The sequence below is a fragment of the Cyanistes caeruleus genome, chromosome 2 (assembly GCF_971803275.1).
Source record: "Cyanistes caeruleus chromosome 2, bCyaCae1.hap1.1, whole genome shotgun sequence".
NCBI classification, from domain to species: Eukaryota; Metazoa; Chordata; class Aves; order Passeriformes; family Paridae; genus Cyanistes; species Cyanistes caeruleus.
In genome coordinates this window covers 120,176,815-120,191,992 of record NC_141702.1, presented here as the reverse complement: position 1 = coordinate 120,191,992, position 15,178 = coordinate 120,176,815, and the positions used below count along the sequence as shown (strand labels likewise).

The 15,178-nt window shown below is 50.0% G+C and overlaps 1 protein-coding gene and 2 long non-coding RNA genes across 21 annotated transcripts in view; 1 reads left to right on the top strand and 2 right to left on the bottom strand.

Moving 5' to 3' along the window:
• BUB1 (BUB1 mitotic checkpoint serine/threonine kinase) overlaps nt 1–1,510 on the bottom strand; it is a 14,202-nt gene extending 12,692 nt beyond the window's left edge. The window contains exons 1-2 of one of the 5 annotated variants that reach the window (XM_086879305.1): nt 903–938; nt 235–295 (exon numbers count right to left, since the gene is read on the bottom strand). In XM_086879305.1, the coding sequence (XP_086735431.1) occupies nt 235–254 (20 nt within the window). In that variant the 5' untranslated portion in view covers nt 255–295; nt 903–938. Of the gene's footprint in view, nt 1–234; nt 619–902; nt 939–1,300 lie in introns of those variants that run through there. The other 4 variants (XM_086879309.1, XM_086879307.1, XM_086879310.1 and 1 more) reach the window with 4 other exon arrangements.
• LOC111942986 (uncharacterized) lies at nt 1,477–11,925 on the top strand. 14 transcript variants are annotated; one of them, XR_015283900.1, is made up of 18 exons: nt 1,524–1,542; nt 1,757–1,886; nt 2,100–2,179; nt 2,248–2,292; nt 3,455–3,576; nt 3,693–3,734; nt 3,843–3,967; nt 4,056–4,134; nt 4,212–4,306; nt 5,224–5,263; nt 5,339–5,405; nt 5,500–5,532; nt 5,635–5,677; nt 5,759–5,809; nt 5,897–5,938; nt 6,046–6,134; nt 7,230–7,334; nt 8,601–10,822. It is a non-coding gene; the product is annotated as an uncharacterized LOC111942986 (long non-coding RNA). The 14 variants fall into 14 exon arrangements; XR_015283894.1 differs by lacking the exon at nt 5,500–5,532 and adding an exon at nt 10,947–11,925 and having other exon boundaries at nt 1,525–1,542; nt 2,248–2,347; nt 5,364–5,405; nt 6,046–6,129; nt 8,601–10,752; XR_015283896.1 differs by lacking the exon at nt 2,248–2,292 and having other exon boundaries at nt 1,477–1,542; nt 5,364–5,405; nt 6,046–6,129.
• LOC111926382 (uncharacterized) lies at nt 10,832–15,178 on the bottom strand. 2 transcript variants are annotated; one of them, XR_015283902.1, is made up of 5 exons: nt 15,083–15,178; nt 13,993–14,370; nt 13,793–13,902; nt 12,248–12,350; nt 10,832–11,668 (listed from the first exon to the last, which is right to left on the bottom strand). It is a non-coding gene; the product is annotated as an uncharacterized LOC111926382 (long non-coding RNA). The 2 variants fall into 2 exon arrangements; XR_015283901.1 differs by lacking the exon at nt 13,793–13,902 and having other exon boundaries at nt 13,920–14,370.

Genomic DNA, 15,178 nt, shown 5'->3' with positions numbered 1-15,178 from the left:
AATGAGCAGAACTGAGGCAGCGTTTCCTCACTGGCATTGCCCATCTCAGTATTCCCAGGCTCATTTCCCAGTGCTCCATCCCCTCCAGGTCAGAGCAGCAGAGCAAGGACAAGAACACAGCAGATCCCTCTAAACACAGCCCACCTGTCTCCCATGGGTGACCCCAGGCCCACCAGCAGCGCCCTGGCAGGGACAGATCCCCCTTTCCATCTGAAATCATCCCAAAAAACGTACTTGACGATGATTATCACCATCACAATGTGGAAGGCGATGAAGTAGAGCTTGGCAGGCTGAACTGTCACATTGGCAAATCCATTGGCAAAGAGTAGAGTGGGAGTTAAGGGAAAAGAGGGAAGGAAGAGCTGAGGGAGGAAGCAGGAGCCCAACAAAACCCTCTGAGGGACCATCTCTGCTGCCCATCCATGTACAGGGCCACAGGAAAAGCAGAGTTTGGAAAGAGCATGGATCTGAGAACCACCATGGAAAGGCAAGCCTAGCACTCTAGTGTTTCAGGGACAGACAATGGGCTGTGCAGGGGAGGGAACAATCAGTGGGACTTTTCTCCACCTCACCTTGCTGCTCCAAGGTGCAGCAGCCCCAGGAGTAACCAGTGAGAATGAGGCAATTCCTGCCAGGGGCTGCTCTTAGAGGGTTACCTGGGTGCACCTGTGCAGGAAGCTGCTAGGTCAGAGGGGTCAATGGGGGCATCCCAAGTGTCCCTCCAGGAACCAGGGCTGGAGCATCCAGCAGGGGCTGGGGAACAGATGGATGCACCTGGGCACAGAGCATTACTCCCAGGAAATGCCAAGGGAAAAGCCCTAGTGCCAAGGGGCAGCACCTGAGCAGGTGGGGCAGCATGTGGAGTCTCAGGGGAAGCATCCCGCTTTCCCCTTTCATCTTACCAGACCTTCCCCAGCACTTCTAGAAAAAAAGGGTGGCTATGGGGCAAAAAGGGGTTTAAATTGAGTGAAATATCTTCTGTGCCTGCCCTGGCACCAGTCTCACAGGTAGTCAGTGCAGCACATACATAACCTTAATGCTGCTAAAGAGTCAATTACCTTTCTTATTTTTATCTATGACACATATATATATACAGGTATATATATATTCATGTATATACAGCCTTAATTAGAAGCCCCAATGTGAGCTACACCATTTATATTGTTATTCTTCTCTTCTGTTTTACTTAGTCACCTACAGGGTACTACCTAGCAACTACTAATGAACAATTATGCAAGTTAATAGGGAATTAGCCAATTCACCAGCCTATGCTGCCAAAATGAGCAGGTTTTTTCCCTACCTGCTGCACATCCTTTTGGTGGATGCAGCTGTAGTGGAAAAGAAGGCTTCTGCAGAGCCCTCTGCTCACCTTGAATTTAAGTCAGAGGAGCCAAACAGCTGCAGCTCCTCTCAGTGCTTTTATACCTTGTGGGAATTGCCTCCGCCTTTTTCTTGGGCATTGTGGGAACGAGAGGCAGGCCTGGCCAGGGGTATATTAACCCCAGCCCTGGGCACAAGGGATTTATTGCTACTCTGGGTTAGGTGGGTTAAGAGCTCTCCTCTTATTTCAATGTAGGTGTTCTTTTAGGTTATCTCAGAATTTTTTTAGTAGCTGCTATTGCTGTCTCAAGTAACACAGGCTTTTAAAAACACCATGAAGAAAGTAGCATTGAGTGCAGGGAGTATTTAAGTTTGTGATTTTGGGGTGGTAAGGTGCTTTTGTAACTTCCTTTTTTTTGTTTTTGATTTTCTTCAGGGTATTGCAACTCCTTGAAATTCCAGACTGTGTCAAGCATGAAACTTCCAAGCTTTCAGCAGACTCATTGTGCTATAAAAGGAACCTGCCCTGTGTTAGAGGTGACATCTGAGATGGAGGCTTCCCATAGGTAAGCTGAGGATTGTAGCTGTGAGAAGGAGCATGTGTAGGGTACTGGGTTAGGAATTGCTAGAAGGGGTTCTGAAGGTAGCACAGTAGGAAACTATATCCAGCTGGAGGTGTCTTAAGGCTTTTCCTCAAGCACAGCAGATGCATTTAAGTGTATTAAGGCACCTGTAGTGCTCACAGAAATGCTACTTAACTTTGTCTCTCACTTACCCAGGTGTACCTTGTAATGACAGCTGCAGCCTTTGCCTCAGGACAAAGATACACACTGGAGGACCTGGGCACACTTAGGGGACGGTGAGTACCTGACTTGTGGGGATTTGGCTACTAAATTAATGGAATTAATTTGGTTTTCTTTGTTGTAGCTGACTAAGAAGCTAAGCAGTGATCACGGGGTGTTCTGAGCCAAGGTGGACTCATTTTCCATGCAGTGTGGATTTACATCGCTGCTCATCCAAAAGCTAAGTTGGGGGCCATGACTGGGAGATAGGATGATAGCAAGGCAGTGCAGTCTTGGAAGAGTTAAAAATTAGTGCAGGGGGAAGGAACACCTTTGGAGGGACCTCTTTGAACAGCTATAAGGAGCAGCTCTACTTTTGATTGCGGCTGTAGGGTGTGCAGTGCAGAGCAGTTCCAGCGTGTGTTGAGTTGTTTGGTGTGTCTTCTGTGTCTTTGGCATCCCTTGGATCAGATCACTCCGGCCTTTTACCCTCAAGGGGCTTGTTGCAAGTGTTGGCTGTCACCTCTTGGTTCTCAAATACTTGTTTCTTGGCCTAATGCTGATATCATTTGCTCTTTTACTGGCAAGCTTGGTTGTGTCTTGGAATTGCATCTTGGAAATATTGAGCCAGACATCTTTTGAGGCCTTTTTCTTGGCTGTATTGTCATCCATTCTTTCCAGCCATGAGCTGTAATGTCCCAGGGCTTGTAAGGTTGTAAGGATATGTGAAGCATTCTGAATGTGGGATTGTCTCACAGCTGTCTTGATCATCATGGCCAACAGTTCTTAGAACTATTACAGTCTTCTGCTCCTTAAACTCTCTTCCATCCACCATTGCCATACTATTGGTCACCTCTTTTGATCTCATCTCGATCATTGCCATTGTTCTTCTCACTGAGAGCTTTTTTATCATCCTTGTGTCACGCTGTTTGAGTGTTTGTGTTTAGCCTGGAACTGCTCTGCCCTGTGGAATAGACTGGGTGGTAGGTGGAGTAGGAAGAAAACTTTGCAGGTGATCTTTTGCTGTGCTTAGCCACTTGAGCCACACCTTGAATGGAGCAACCATCAGGGTTTGGTGGAGCAGTACAGCAGCATCTCACAGTTTTGTAGCTGTTTGTCTCAATGCACACTGTTGTTGGGTCCTAGGTGGTCTGCCCTGAGAAATGAGAGCTTGGGAAAGGTTAAGCTTTCCCTGTGTGTCTGGGTGACTTTGACAAATAGTTCTTTGGGCTGGTGAGCCAGATGAGTACTGGCAAGTGAGATGAGTATTGATTCCAGTACAGAACTAGATGCTACTGGAGTTGTTGTATTAGTGATGAAACTACAAGCATCCTTTTTTGTGTGTTTTACAGGTGGTCTGCAGTATTCAAACTGCTAGTCCAACATGACAGAGATCCTTGTGAGAAGCTGCCATGGTCAAGTGGTTTCAGATGGAAACTACTACGGCAAAGCAATGCCTTTGGACCCTGTGTTGGTACACACCTTTCTGTCTCTTTCTGCCCCCTCTCCCCCGGGAAGGTCAGTCATTGTTTGACTTTTCAGGGTTGGTGTAAACAGTGGCTATGTTACAGGGTTGCTCTTTATCTTTAGGAAGTAAAGTGCAATATCAGCAGTCAAGGTCAAGTAAGCAAGGTGAGTAGTGACCAGTGAACAGAATGAGTTGTTACTGCTTGGGTGCTAAGTTCTGGTGCAACTCCAGGTATGCATTTGTGTGTTTTAGGCAGTCCACTTGTATTACAGGGCTGAACCCCCCTGCTAACCAGCTGATGGAACCTCTTTGCTGCCCTTGAGCTACAAGCCTTCCAGAAGTATCGTGGGATTCTGTGATGAAGCCTTTACCTTTTCCACTTGAAGGTGCCATCCAGGTAGCCTTTGGCAACAGCTGAGGATATGTGGGAAGAGTGAGGTTCCACTCAAGTTTCAGCCATGTAACCTTGTCTCTTCTTAACCCAGATATACCTTGTGATGGTGGCATCAGCCTCTGAGCACAGCTGGAGAGTGGGGCTGAGGACCCAGGCATTCCTAGGAGACAGTGAGTAGCAGAATTGTTGGGTTTTGGCTGCTGTGCTGCTAAGCTTATGTGCTGATGTTTGGTTTTCTTTACTGTAGCTGACTGAGAGACAACAGCCTGGTGATGGCAGGAACTTCCCAGCTGGTGAGGCAGCCTTCTTTTGCACCTGATGTTAATTTGCCTTGCTGGACTGGTAAGTTGAGGGCTGCCCTCCTCAGAGGGGATGAAGGAGAGGTGCTGGGTTCAGACTTGTCAGGAGGGATTTTTGAAATAGCTGTAGAGATGGGGATATCCAAGAAAGGGCTCCTTAGACCACAGAAAAATCTTGCTTTTGATCATCACTGCTGGGGTGTGCAGGGCAGAGCAGTCCTGGTGTGTGTCATGTCATTTGTCTGTCATACATTGTGTGTCTTCTGGGCACTGCGTGTCACATCTTCTTCCTTACCCCTTTGAAGGGATTATCTGAAATTCCAGCATCATCATTAATGTCTTCAATCTCTGCATCCTTTGGCCTGGTGCCAATACCATTGAACCTTTGACTTGTGAGCTCGGATGCACATCAGAATTGCATCTCTCTTTAGAAGCATCCAGTTGGATATCTTTTAATGTCTTCTTCTGAGCTGTATCAACAGCTGTGCACCACAAGGATCCATTGTAGGAGATTAGAACTTATGAGAGTGTGAAGATAGATAGTGGATACCAGCAGTATGATCCTTTGGTTTTGCTGGGCAGCTCCTGGAATGAGTCATGCTGTTAGCGTCATCTTCTGCCAGGGCTCTTGTTGGCTCACTCTCGGTCTCACCTCGGTCATCTCATTCCACAATCTCTCAGTCCTTGTGATTGTTCTCCTCACTGTGAGTTTTCTTTCCTTGTTGCATCCTGTTGTTTGTCATCTCCTGTGTCACAGGTGTCTGTGTGTGTTTGGCCCGGAGCTGCTCTGCCCTGCTGCCTAGTCTGGGTGTAGGTGTAAAAGGACAAGTCCTGGGCCCCTGTAATTTGAAATTTGTAATGTAGGATGCAGCTGGACTCTAGGTGGTGTCCTAGATTGACACAAGATGTCTGGAGCTGTTATCATGCAGCACCTTGACTTTTGTAGTAACTTTCTTTCAGAGCAGATGGATTAAACCTGTGGCAGAGTGCCCCACACCAGGTGAGGGGGTTCCCATGGGAAGGTCAGTCACTGTTTATCTTTGCAGGGGCAGTGTAAATAATGCCTATGTTACAGCATTGTTCCTTGTCTTTATTTTCAGGAAGTAATACTGGATACCAGCGGTCAAGGATGATGGAATGAGGTGAGTGGTGACCAGTGGACAGAACAAGTTTTTATGGCTTGGGTCCCAGGTTCTGGTGCAGCTCTAAGCACCCACTGTTGTTTGTGCATTTCAGGTGGTCCACTTGCAAACACCCAGGGGAGGCCTGGTGGGTGCAAGCTTGATGTATAGGCATGATGCACTTCAGTCAGAGCAGGGAGGCTGTGGTTTCACAGTCTCTCAACGTGTTTTCTTCTTTGTTTCTCTGCAGGCCCTGCCACTGCCCTCAGAATGCCAAGGAACAGAGCAAACAGGTAAGCTGGTGTTTAGGTGGGGTGAATAATTAGTGAGTGGTCTGTGGCAGTGTGGTAAGCATGTACCTTTTTGTTTTGCAGGAATTCTCTGGGCCATCCATCCAGATCATCCAGATTAGATGAAAAGTTGAGGTGAGCCTGAGGCAGTGGTGTGGAGAGGAGCCCCAGGGATTGGTCTTCTCAAGGGTAATAGTCATGTTTTTGGTTTTGTTGTCTTAGGTATCTGTGAGCAGCTATGGAGCTGAAGTTTGGAAACAGCAGGTAAGTGATAAGCTTTGGCAATTACAAGGGAGAGGGGGGATGTGGACAGGATCTCTTTGGGCAAGTGTTGTCACACTCTGAATTTTCTCATTCTGTTTCTTTTACAGCTGCCATGGGGAACGTATCAACATCCACAGTGCTGATGCGCTCTTTTCTGTCAAGGATGGATTTTGGCCACTTGTCTTCAGAGAGCTAAGTGTTCAGACTGCTGGTTGGGAGGAGGAAAATTTTTGGGAGGCAATTTGAAGTTAGTTTTGATGGGAGGGCTGTTGTGGGACATACCCTTTGGGACTAAAGTGGGAGGGTTTTCCTCAGCATCACCCAAACCTTTATAGAGCTGTTCCAACCCATCTCTGTGTTGTCATGATCTTCGTGTCATCAGCCTTTGAGTCTTGATGTCATCCTGGATCTTTTTGCCCGAGGAGCCCACCTTTGGGTCTGGCACGATGGCCACGGTCACCATTTTACCCGCTCATCAGCGCTCAAGCACTTCCTAGGGTAGCATGCACACATCCTGAGCCTTGGCCACATTCTGCAATGTCCCTTTGGTGGCAGAGTCCTTCTCTAGGGATTCCTTTGTATCACCTGGCAGTCATTGGACCTCCTCTAGGCCTACTGTGCTTCTCAAGCATCCTCTTAACAGCTTCGGCACTGACTTCTTGTAAGGAGATCTTGGCCTAGAGCCTTCTTTCCTTCGGCATCATCGGCCTCTGGCTCATCTTGCACTAGGAATCTTGGGTTCATGAGGTGAAAGTGCTGGGAAGTTTCAGCTTGTGTTGATGTAATGGATCTTGTGTCTATGTTCTGTTGTTTGTGTCCGTTGTCTTCTGTGTCACAGGGCTTTGTTGTGCCTCTGTGTTTTGTCAGCGTGGGTCTCTACTTGTGTACTTTTCCAGATCAGCCTTATTCTGGCATCTTTACATTCTTACTTCTTGAGGCCAGAAGTACACAAAATGTTCTCATCCCTCTTCCTTCTCAGTTTTGGAAGTATCTTTTTTTCATGTGCCATTCCTCACTGTGGTAGTTCTGTAGGTTCTGTTGCCTCAAAGTGTATCGGGCTCAATTATTTATCTTCTGGAGAGTTATCGCAAGTTCTCACGTCATCTTTGCTTATATTTGGTGCATTTATGCTTAGAGCTGCCCTGCCCTGGCATGTAGAGTTATGGCTGGGTTGAACAGTTATAAAACTATAAACCTCTCTTGTCTGGGGAGTTTTGGGTAGAAAATTTATGGGCCTGGTGTGGGGAGAACTCTGTCAGCTACTCATATCTCACCTCACATTGTCTTGCAGGTCCCCGAGGCAGATTCCGATCCCTGCCGGCACCGATGCTACTGATTATCCCAGAACCTTTTGTTCCAGGTCAAGGAGCAGCAGCTGAAGGGCTGCAGTCAGTGTGTAAGCTGAAGAAGGGGTGTCTGTGAGAGTGTGTGTCCATCTGTGAAAGTGTGTGTGTTGACACATTTGGGTGCATGTTTTTTGCCTTTCATGTTTTTCAATTCTTAAATTGAGAATAAAAAACCATTCACCTACACGCCTCTTCTCACCTCCCTGCAGCTGGGTTTGTTCTTCTCTATGTTCATGGCCCAGGTTGGGATGCAGACTGGGCATCACCAGAGCCAGGGTTTTGTCAGGCAAGGTGATTTTGTTTGAGGCTCCTGGGAACTACATTCCCAAGGAGTGCTGCAAATGTGCACCGATGGCCTGTGGTGGCCAGGGTGTACTGGAGCTGAGTGAAGGTGGCTTTGTTTGTAAATGGAGAATGAGTGTTAAATTTCTTACTTTATTTCTCTGTCTCTTTCTCACTTTATTTCTCTGCTCCTCTATTTCTGTTTCTTACTTTATTTCTAACTTTACTCATTCCACCACTGTCCCACCACTCACCCTGGCTCTGCCCACCACCCCATCCCTCATCCTCCCTCCAGCCAGGGTTTGGGGGCTGGGGGTGCACAGCAGGAGTTAGGGGTTACAGTGGTATTGAGGGGTACAGGGTAGAGCAGTCAGGGCCTGGGGTCAAGGGTCAGGGGGGTTAAAGGGTCAAAAGTCAGGGTGTGAAGGTGAGGAGGTCAGAGAGTCAAAGGTTGTGGGTAAAAGGTCAGAGGTTGAAGGTAAGATGTAAGGGGTCAGAGGTTAGGGGATTGGGGAAAAAAGGTTGAGGGGCCAAAGGTCAGGGCTCATCAGAGGGTCATCACTCACAGGTCATTGGGGGTCAGGAGTAGAGGTTTCAGTGCAATAATCCTGGGTGTTTCCTGCTGTGGGGACAAGGGTTGTGGGCTCAGCAGCACCTGGGGCAGGTGGGAGCCACACAGGTGGGGACAGGCAGCAGTGGGGACACATCTGTCCTGGTTGCACTGTGCTGCTCCCATGAGAAACCCCCAGCACCTCCCTGTGCTCCTGCCAGGCCCAGGGAAATGCAGGAAAACATTAAATCATTGAGGAATGATTGAAATCATCACTGCCTGAGTTATCCTCCTGCCCAAAGGGCAGCATCAGCCCAGAGCCAGGAGCACCCAGCAGGATGTAGTTTCTCTTTTCTGGGAGCTGGAGGCAGGCTTTCCCAGGCAGGGGGAGCAGGACACTTTTGCAGCATTTTATTAGGAGTCCTGGTAAGCTATTGGATTTGGGCTGCCTTAGAATTGAAATAAGTCTCCTCATCTGTTTTAGGTGCTTTCAGCAAGTGACTGAAGTTGTCCTGAGATCCACCCTGTCAGTAGCAGCTTCCCATCCACCCTGGGAAACTGGGCAGGCTTTTTCCCCTGGAGAGATGCTCCAGCAGCACTTGGTAGTGAGTGTTGGGGATGCATCCTTAAGGCAGCTTAAATCCATGATCACCACAGGCTCTTGGCAGCACGGACTTCCCAGCTTAAGGGAAAAGGAGCCATCAAAATGACCCCTTCCAGTGCAGCAGCTGCTTTGTGCCAGAACCTGGAACCTGGCATTGATCCTGATTGTCCAGCTCTGGAGTCACTGAAGTGCTGCAGGATGGAAAACAGACAAGACAGTGCAGTGACTGCTCATGTGGCTTTTGGGCAGGGCAATTGGCAGTGGGTGTGTTTAGGGAGAGAGCCACTGCTTCCCTTCCCAGCAAAGGGTGGGAAGCACAGCCTGGAAGATGAGGCTTGGGAAGGAACTGCAAGCTGAGAAGTGGCTCAAATCTGCTTTCAACTCCTGGAATGATCGGTGTTGGAAAGAACCTTCCAGATTATCCTGTTCAACCCCCTGCCATGGTCAGGGACATCCTCCATTTTCTTCCTTGGCAGCTGATGTGCCTTAAGAGAGAATGGTGAAAAGGCCATTATCCCTGACTGAATCTCTGAAAAACAGGGATTGAAGCTTTCTGAAATGGCCCAAACCTGCCTGCATATATCCAAATGCAGCCCCTAGAAAAATCTGTGTACAGTTGGGATGAGACCTCAGCTGCTGTTACTTGCCAGCTCACAAGTTGTGTAGCTCAGTCTGCAGCCGTGAGGGGCCAGGCTGTGTTTGAAACAGCCCCAGGTACCAGAGAACTGCAGTCATTTTCTAGCAGATGACTTGACTGGGAAGCTGTATTCTAAACTTTTGTCCACATGTATTTTATCTCCCACCTGGAGAAGCCTAAAGAAGCAGAGGTGGGGTGATCCTAACAAAAGAACATGCAAAGCCATCAGTGGCAGAGGACTTACAATTGAAGTATGAGTGGAGGTGCCTTTGGGACACTTCCAGTTCCTTAGTTTAAGAATGGACTATCCTGACAAGCTTGTATGAGCTCCAAAGCCTCTGCAAGTGTTCTACAGCCAGGGAGGGAGACAAGACTCTGGAATCTCTCCCCAAAAACTGTCTGCTGGTTCGTTTGACCAGGCATAGGAATAACTGTGTATTCCCTGGGGCTGTCCTTATGGAGAAAGGTTTATTCATGTGCCCTGGGTTTATGCTGTGTATCTTCAAAATGATTTCATTGAAATGCCAGGGGTGCCAAATGCTTTCTCTGGCCAGAGCTCGGAGCCAGTCCTGTGGGAAGGGGTTTAATGCCCATTTTCCCAATCCCTTGAGGCAGCAGCACATGCACCCAAACATGCCCAAGGTTCTGGCAGGAGGCAAATCCAGGGCTTTGGACAGTAGGAACTTGCACGGCTCCTGTAATCCCAGACCTAGAGCTGTGCTTTAGAACTCCCAGGAGATACTGCCTCACTCAAAATTCATTTAAAGCTCAGCATCCCTCCTGCTCCCTTGGAATTATTGTTGCTACCATTGTTGCTCTTTCCCAAAAACATGATTATTATGGTGAATTCCCACTCTCTTTCTTCCATAGCCCTTTGCTTCCCAGAGGTGCTTCCTTCCCTCCCTGCTGCACTCTGCCTTTTCCAGGGGTCTCTGAGGGAGAAGTTCTTTGTCATTCCAGGGCTGAATTAGCTCTGGCCCCACTAAAAGCAGGAGGAATCATTTTATCCTTGTTTTTGGACACACATTTTGTATTTTCTCTATTTTGCTGACACCATGCGGTGCTCCAGCAGCTCCCAACGTTTCAGTGCTGCTCCCTTGAACAGTTCTTATTTGTAAAGCCACTACTTCCCTGCTGGAATCCCAGTCACAGCCCCCCAGAACAATGTGCAGGTTAAGGTCTTACACCTTGACCAGGACAATTTTCTGTCTCTAGACATAGGAAATAATGGATTGGAACCAGAATCCAGGCTTTTCCAGGGGAAAGTGAGGTAGTGTGCTTGGCATAGGCAGGAGTTGGTACAGGGGGTGCTCCCTGTTGGGTGACATATGTCTGGAACAGATCCTTCTCTTCCTCTTTCCAAAGTCCAGTGGCAAAGGAGTGAATAACTCACAGGTATGTGTGGTCTGGAATGAAAATTGTCCTGTTAAAATTAGGCAAATAAGAAAAAAAATATTGAAAAATATCTCTCTTATTTGGTGTCATTTTTTATTGATAAAACCTAATAGAGAACAATCAGAAAAGAAGTGAGAAAGCTAGGAGCCTTGGACTTCTACAGTGGACTTTATTTCCATTTTCTTCTCTTTCAGGACAGGAAAATCCACTTAGCTCCTCCCAACATTGCCAAAAACCTTTGGTGTTTGAGCAGCCAAATCCAACAGGCTGCACTGGAGAGTCCCTGGTTCCTGCCTGTGGTGTGGGGCAAGTCCTCAGCTGTCCCTAGAGTGTTTCTATCCAGAGGGATCTGCTCTGGTTCAGGCTGTCCTTGCAGTGCCCCACACCTGAGACAGAGAGAGCCCTGTCCAAAGTGGCCTTTGCCACCTTATCAGGAATGTGGCAGCCACAGCCCTGGGAGCAGATTGGAGGTGAGAACTGGGGCTGGGTTTGACACTGATCCAGGCCAGCTCAGTGGTTACCTGGGGGTGGGAGTTTAAGCAGGATCGGGGTGACAGATGCTGCATTTTGTGTACCCTGAGAATTTCTATTCCCCCCTTGTGATTTCCTGCTGGGATGTGGCAGCACAGGGAGCAAAATTCAGCTTGTACCTCCCATGGCCATTGCTGGCCTTTGTCTCTCTGTTGTGCCTTCAGAGAATTCACGGGAATTTGCTGCTGTCACTGCCACCCTGCCTGGGGGCTGAGTCCTTCTGGCAGCCCTTGCCAGCCCCACACACAAGCTCCAGTGGTGCCTCTCTGCTGTGTTGGGGGTGTTTGCCGGGAATGTGCCTCATCCCTGGAAGTATCCTTTGGTTCCTGGGTGGCCAGACGGAGCTTCTGGGCTTGTCAGCTTCAGAGTTTGAGTGCAAAAGTCACTGAAAGGAAGAATGACAACGAGGTTTGTCAGAGTGGTGCTGTCAGACCCCACCAGACAGTCTGTGCATTGTGTCAGAGGTTGTTGTGTATTTGCACTGCAGGGAATGACTGCCCCCTTCCCAACTCAGCCCAGGAGGTTCCAAGGACTCAAAGAGGAATATTTATCCTTTACTTCCCTTTGTGATAACTTAATCTTCACCCTGCCATGAGCAATTCTTTGTTTTTTTTTTTTCTGGAGAAATCCTCACTGCATGGGCAGTTTCTAAAGGAGCTCAGAGCTGTGTTTGGAGCAGAGAACTGTGTCTGCCTGTGTTGTCACAGCCTGGCAACAACCATGTGGAACAGACTGGGCAAAGGGGATGGAGCAAAATCCCTTCATGGAAGAGGTTTTCTCCTGTGCAGATCAGGCAAGGGGCAGGAAGCAAACTTTGGGAATCAACTGCTCTGCCCCAGAAAGCTTCACTGCCATCACAGGACATGACCTGTGCCCACTGCTCACAATCCACCCAACCAAAATCGAGAGCAAAGGTTGGTTTGGGTTTGAGAACTTGAAATAACTTTGAAACCAAAGAAATCACCTTTTTCTTCTTTTAAATGCTGGATTTCCTCTGTGGATGTGGGCTGAGCTCTTGCTGAAGGGGAGTGTTAGGCCTGAAGGTCTGTGTGTTCGTGTTCTTCTCCCTGGGGAATTGGAAATAAAAATTAATTGCAGAAATGTTTTCTGAAACCTTTCCCCTTTTGTGCCTCCCCATGCAGGACAAGGCTGGAGAGGGGCAGGAGAAAGGCAAAGGGACCGCCCTGGTGTCACCAGGGCACCTGTGGGGAACAATGTAGACTTTGAGGGCAAATGGAGGTGAGGAGTGGATAGTTGGGGAAAAATCTGAGTTCATCTACAGGGAAATAAGTAGGGGATATTTTGGAGGGAAAAGCCGAGGTGATGAGTTCACCCACTTCAGTGCAATTTGTGTTTGCACAAGGTGGGACCAGAGGTGAAAGTCAAACCAAAGCCAACCCCGCTCAACCCCTAAATCCCAGGATAAATTCTACAAGCTCCCCATGGAGGGACTAAAATGACATCTAAATGGACTCAAGAACATGAAGAAGGTTCCTGAGAATCCCATTACAGTATTGTCACAGCATTTTTAACAGACCTTTAAGCTTTTTTATGACGACAATGCATTTCTCTGTTGGGATCACTCTGTGGGCTGTGGGGGTTATTTGGATTTGAGCTCCCTCACAGTGACCCTGACACTGCTCAGGAGCTGGTAGGAAAAGCCGAGTCAGAACTCCTGGCAGGCACAGGGTGTTTTCCCCCAGAGCAAATCCAGCCTGGCCAGGAGGGATCTGCTTTGGCTCCTGGCTTCTGCCAGGGAAAGGCTGTTTTCATTTGATGCAGGTGAGATCCTAGCAGCCTCATCTCCCACCCGTCCTGCTCTCAATTCTGTGCACAGAATTTGTCCTGTCAGCAGCAGCCAAGGGACATGAGCACTCAGACAATCCTGGCACTTGGATTGTCCCTTTGGAGGATGCTGGCTGCTGGGATTGAGATCATTCCATACATTTGCCTGCTGAAATTTCCCAGCCCAGGGACTTGAGCTGACAGGGCAGCACAAAGATTGTTCTCAGTGTGGTGCCAAGATTTGGGGTTCACTGTGGGCTTTGCTAGCTCAGATGAATTATACCCATAGTCCCAAATTCCCTGCTCAATTCCTGCTGGAATAACCTTACAGTGCCTCAAGTGTCAAGAACCAGCAGAGCTTCCAAGAAAGCTCAGCAGCATCAGGACAAGGAGACAGGTTTCTGTTCTATAGAATTGGCTACTTAAAACCCTCATCCCCCAGCCCCACCGATGCCCCTGGGGATCACTTGACAGAGTCCCCTGGAATTCAGCTGATTTCACCCCCCCTGGAGTTCGGGCTCCAGTTGATGTTTTAAAGCAGGGGAAGGTGGTGGCTGGATGTGCTCCTGGCCCTTGCTGAGGCAGCCCCTGTGCCCAAAGGGAACATCTCTCCCTGTGGAAGCTCAGCTCCTTTCAGAGCCTCAGCAGAGGCCTCTGCAAGTTCTTTTCCCTGAGGAAAAGGGATGTCCATACCACACTTCAGCACACCTCCAGTGAGACCCACCTGCAAAAGCTTTCCATCACTTCTTCACTTCCAAAAAAACTCCAAACTTCATCCCACTCAAACCTTTTATTTTAAGACATCTCCGAGGGCAATTGCTTGGGATTTAATTCCTGTAAGGGAAGGTTACCTTGGCTTTAATGCTGCGGATGGATGATGTCCTCAGGCTGGAAGGGAGGGGATTTGGGGTGACCAGGACACACCTGGCAGCTGTGTGGGAGCTCAGAACCAGGAGTTGCTGTCTGAGTCCCTCTGCAAACAGCCTGTGCCACCATTCCCAGGAACTGCCAGCTGTCATGTTAGGTGCCAGCCAGTTCCACCCTACAGCCATTGCTGGGGCTGGTGTGTAAAGCAGCACTAGCAGGAGAGAATGAGCTGCATTTGTACAGGAATTCCCTTGCTGCCAGCAGCCATTCCCATCCCAGGCAGGGCCTTCATCATGAACCTGAGCTTGGCTCAGGCGCTTGGAGCAGGGTCCTGAGAAGGCCAAGATTCTGCGTTCGACATCCAGCTGGGCTAATCATTTCTCATTTGCCTTGATGATCCTCATGGGTCTTTACAACTCCAAATGCTCCTGTGCTCTAGAAATAAAGAATAGTTTTCACTGGCTTTTTAACACTAGAGGTTTTACCATTGGAGACTGCGAGCGGCAGAGAAAGTGGGGAAGAGGGAGGAGAGCGTCATGTCTCAGCGGGCAGGTGTCGGATGAGCGGGCGGAGCAGGAGCGAGCCCCGGCAGGGCCCCAGTCCCGCACCGGAGCAGGAGCAGCAGCACCGGCCTCGGCCCAGGGGCCGTCCCGGAGCGGCTGCTCTCGGTCCCGGCGCTGCAGCCCCGCTCGTTCGGCGGCACGGGAGGGCGGGATGCGGGCGCTGCGGTTCGCAGGGTGCGGCCTCCCCCGGGGCTGCGCTGCGCTCCGTGTCCGCCAGAGGGCGCCCCAAGGCGGGGGATCGGTACCGACGGGTCCGGTGTCCCGCTCGCTTCCAGCCGCGACCCAGCGTCCGCTCCGGGGCAGCGCCGCCCTCCCGGCGGGCCCGGCACCGCCACGGCCCCCGCTGCCCGCGGCCGCAGCGGTGCCGTGCCCGGAGCCCCGGCGGGACCGCAGCCCCGCGCCGGCCGCACGGGGAGCGGCAGCGGCAGCGCCCGGCCCGGAGCGGCTCCTCCCGGCCCCTGGCCGAGCCCAAATCCCGGCACGCTCCTCCGGCCCCGGGACCCACACGCCGGCCGGCACCCGCTGCAGACACGGACAGGACCGGCACCCCAATCCCCGGGTCCCGATCCCGCTCCCAGCCTTACCTGAGCGCCTCGGGCTCCGCGCCGGGAGCAGCCTCCGCTCCGGGGCTCCGGGCAGCGCTCCCGCCGCACCCCGGAGCAGCACCCACGGCAGCAGGC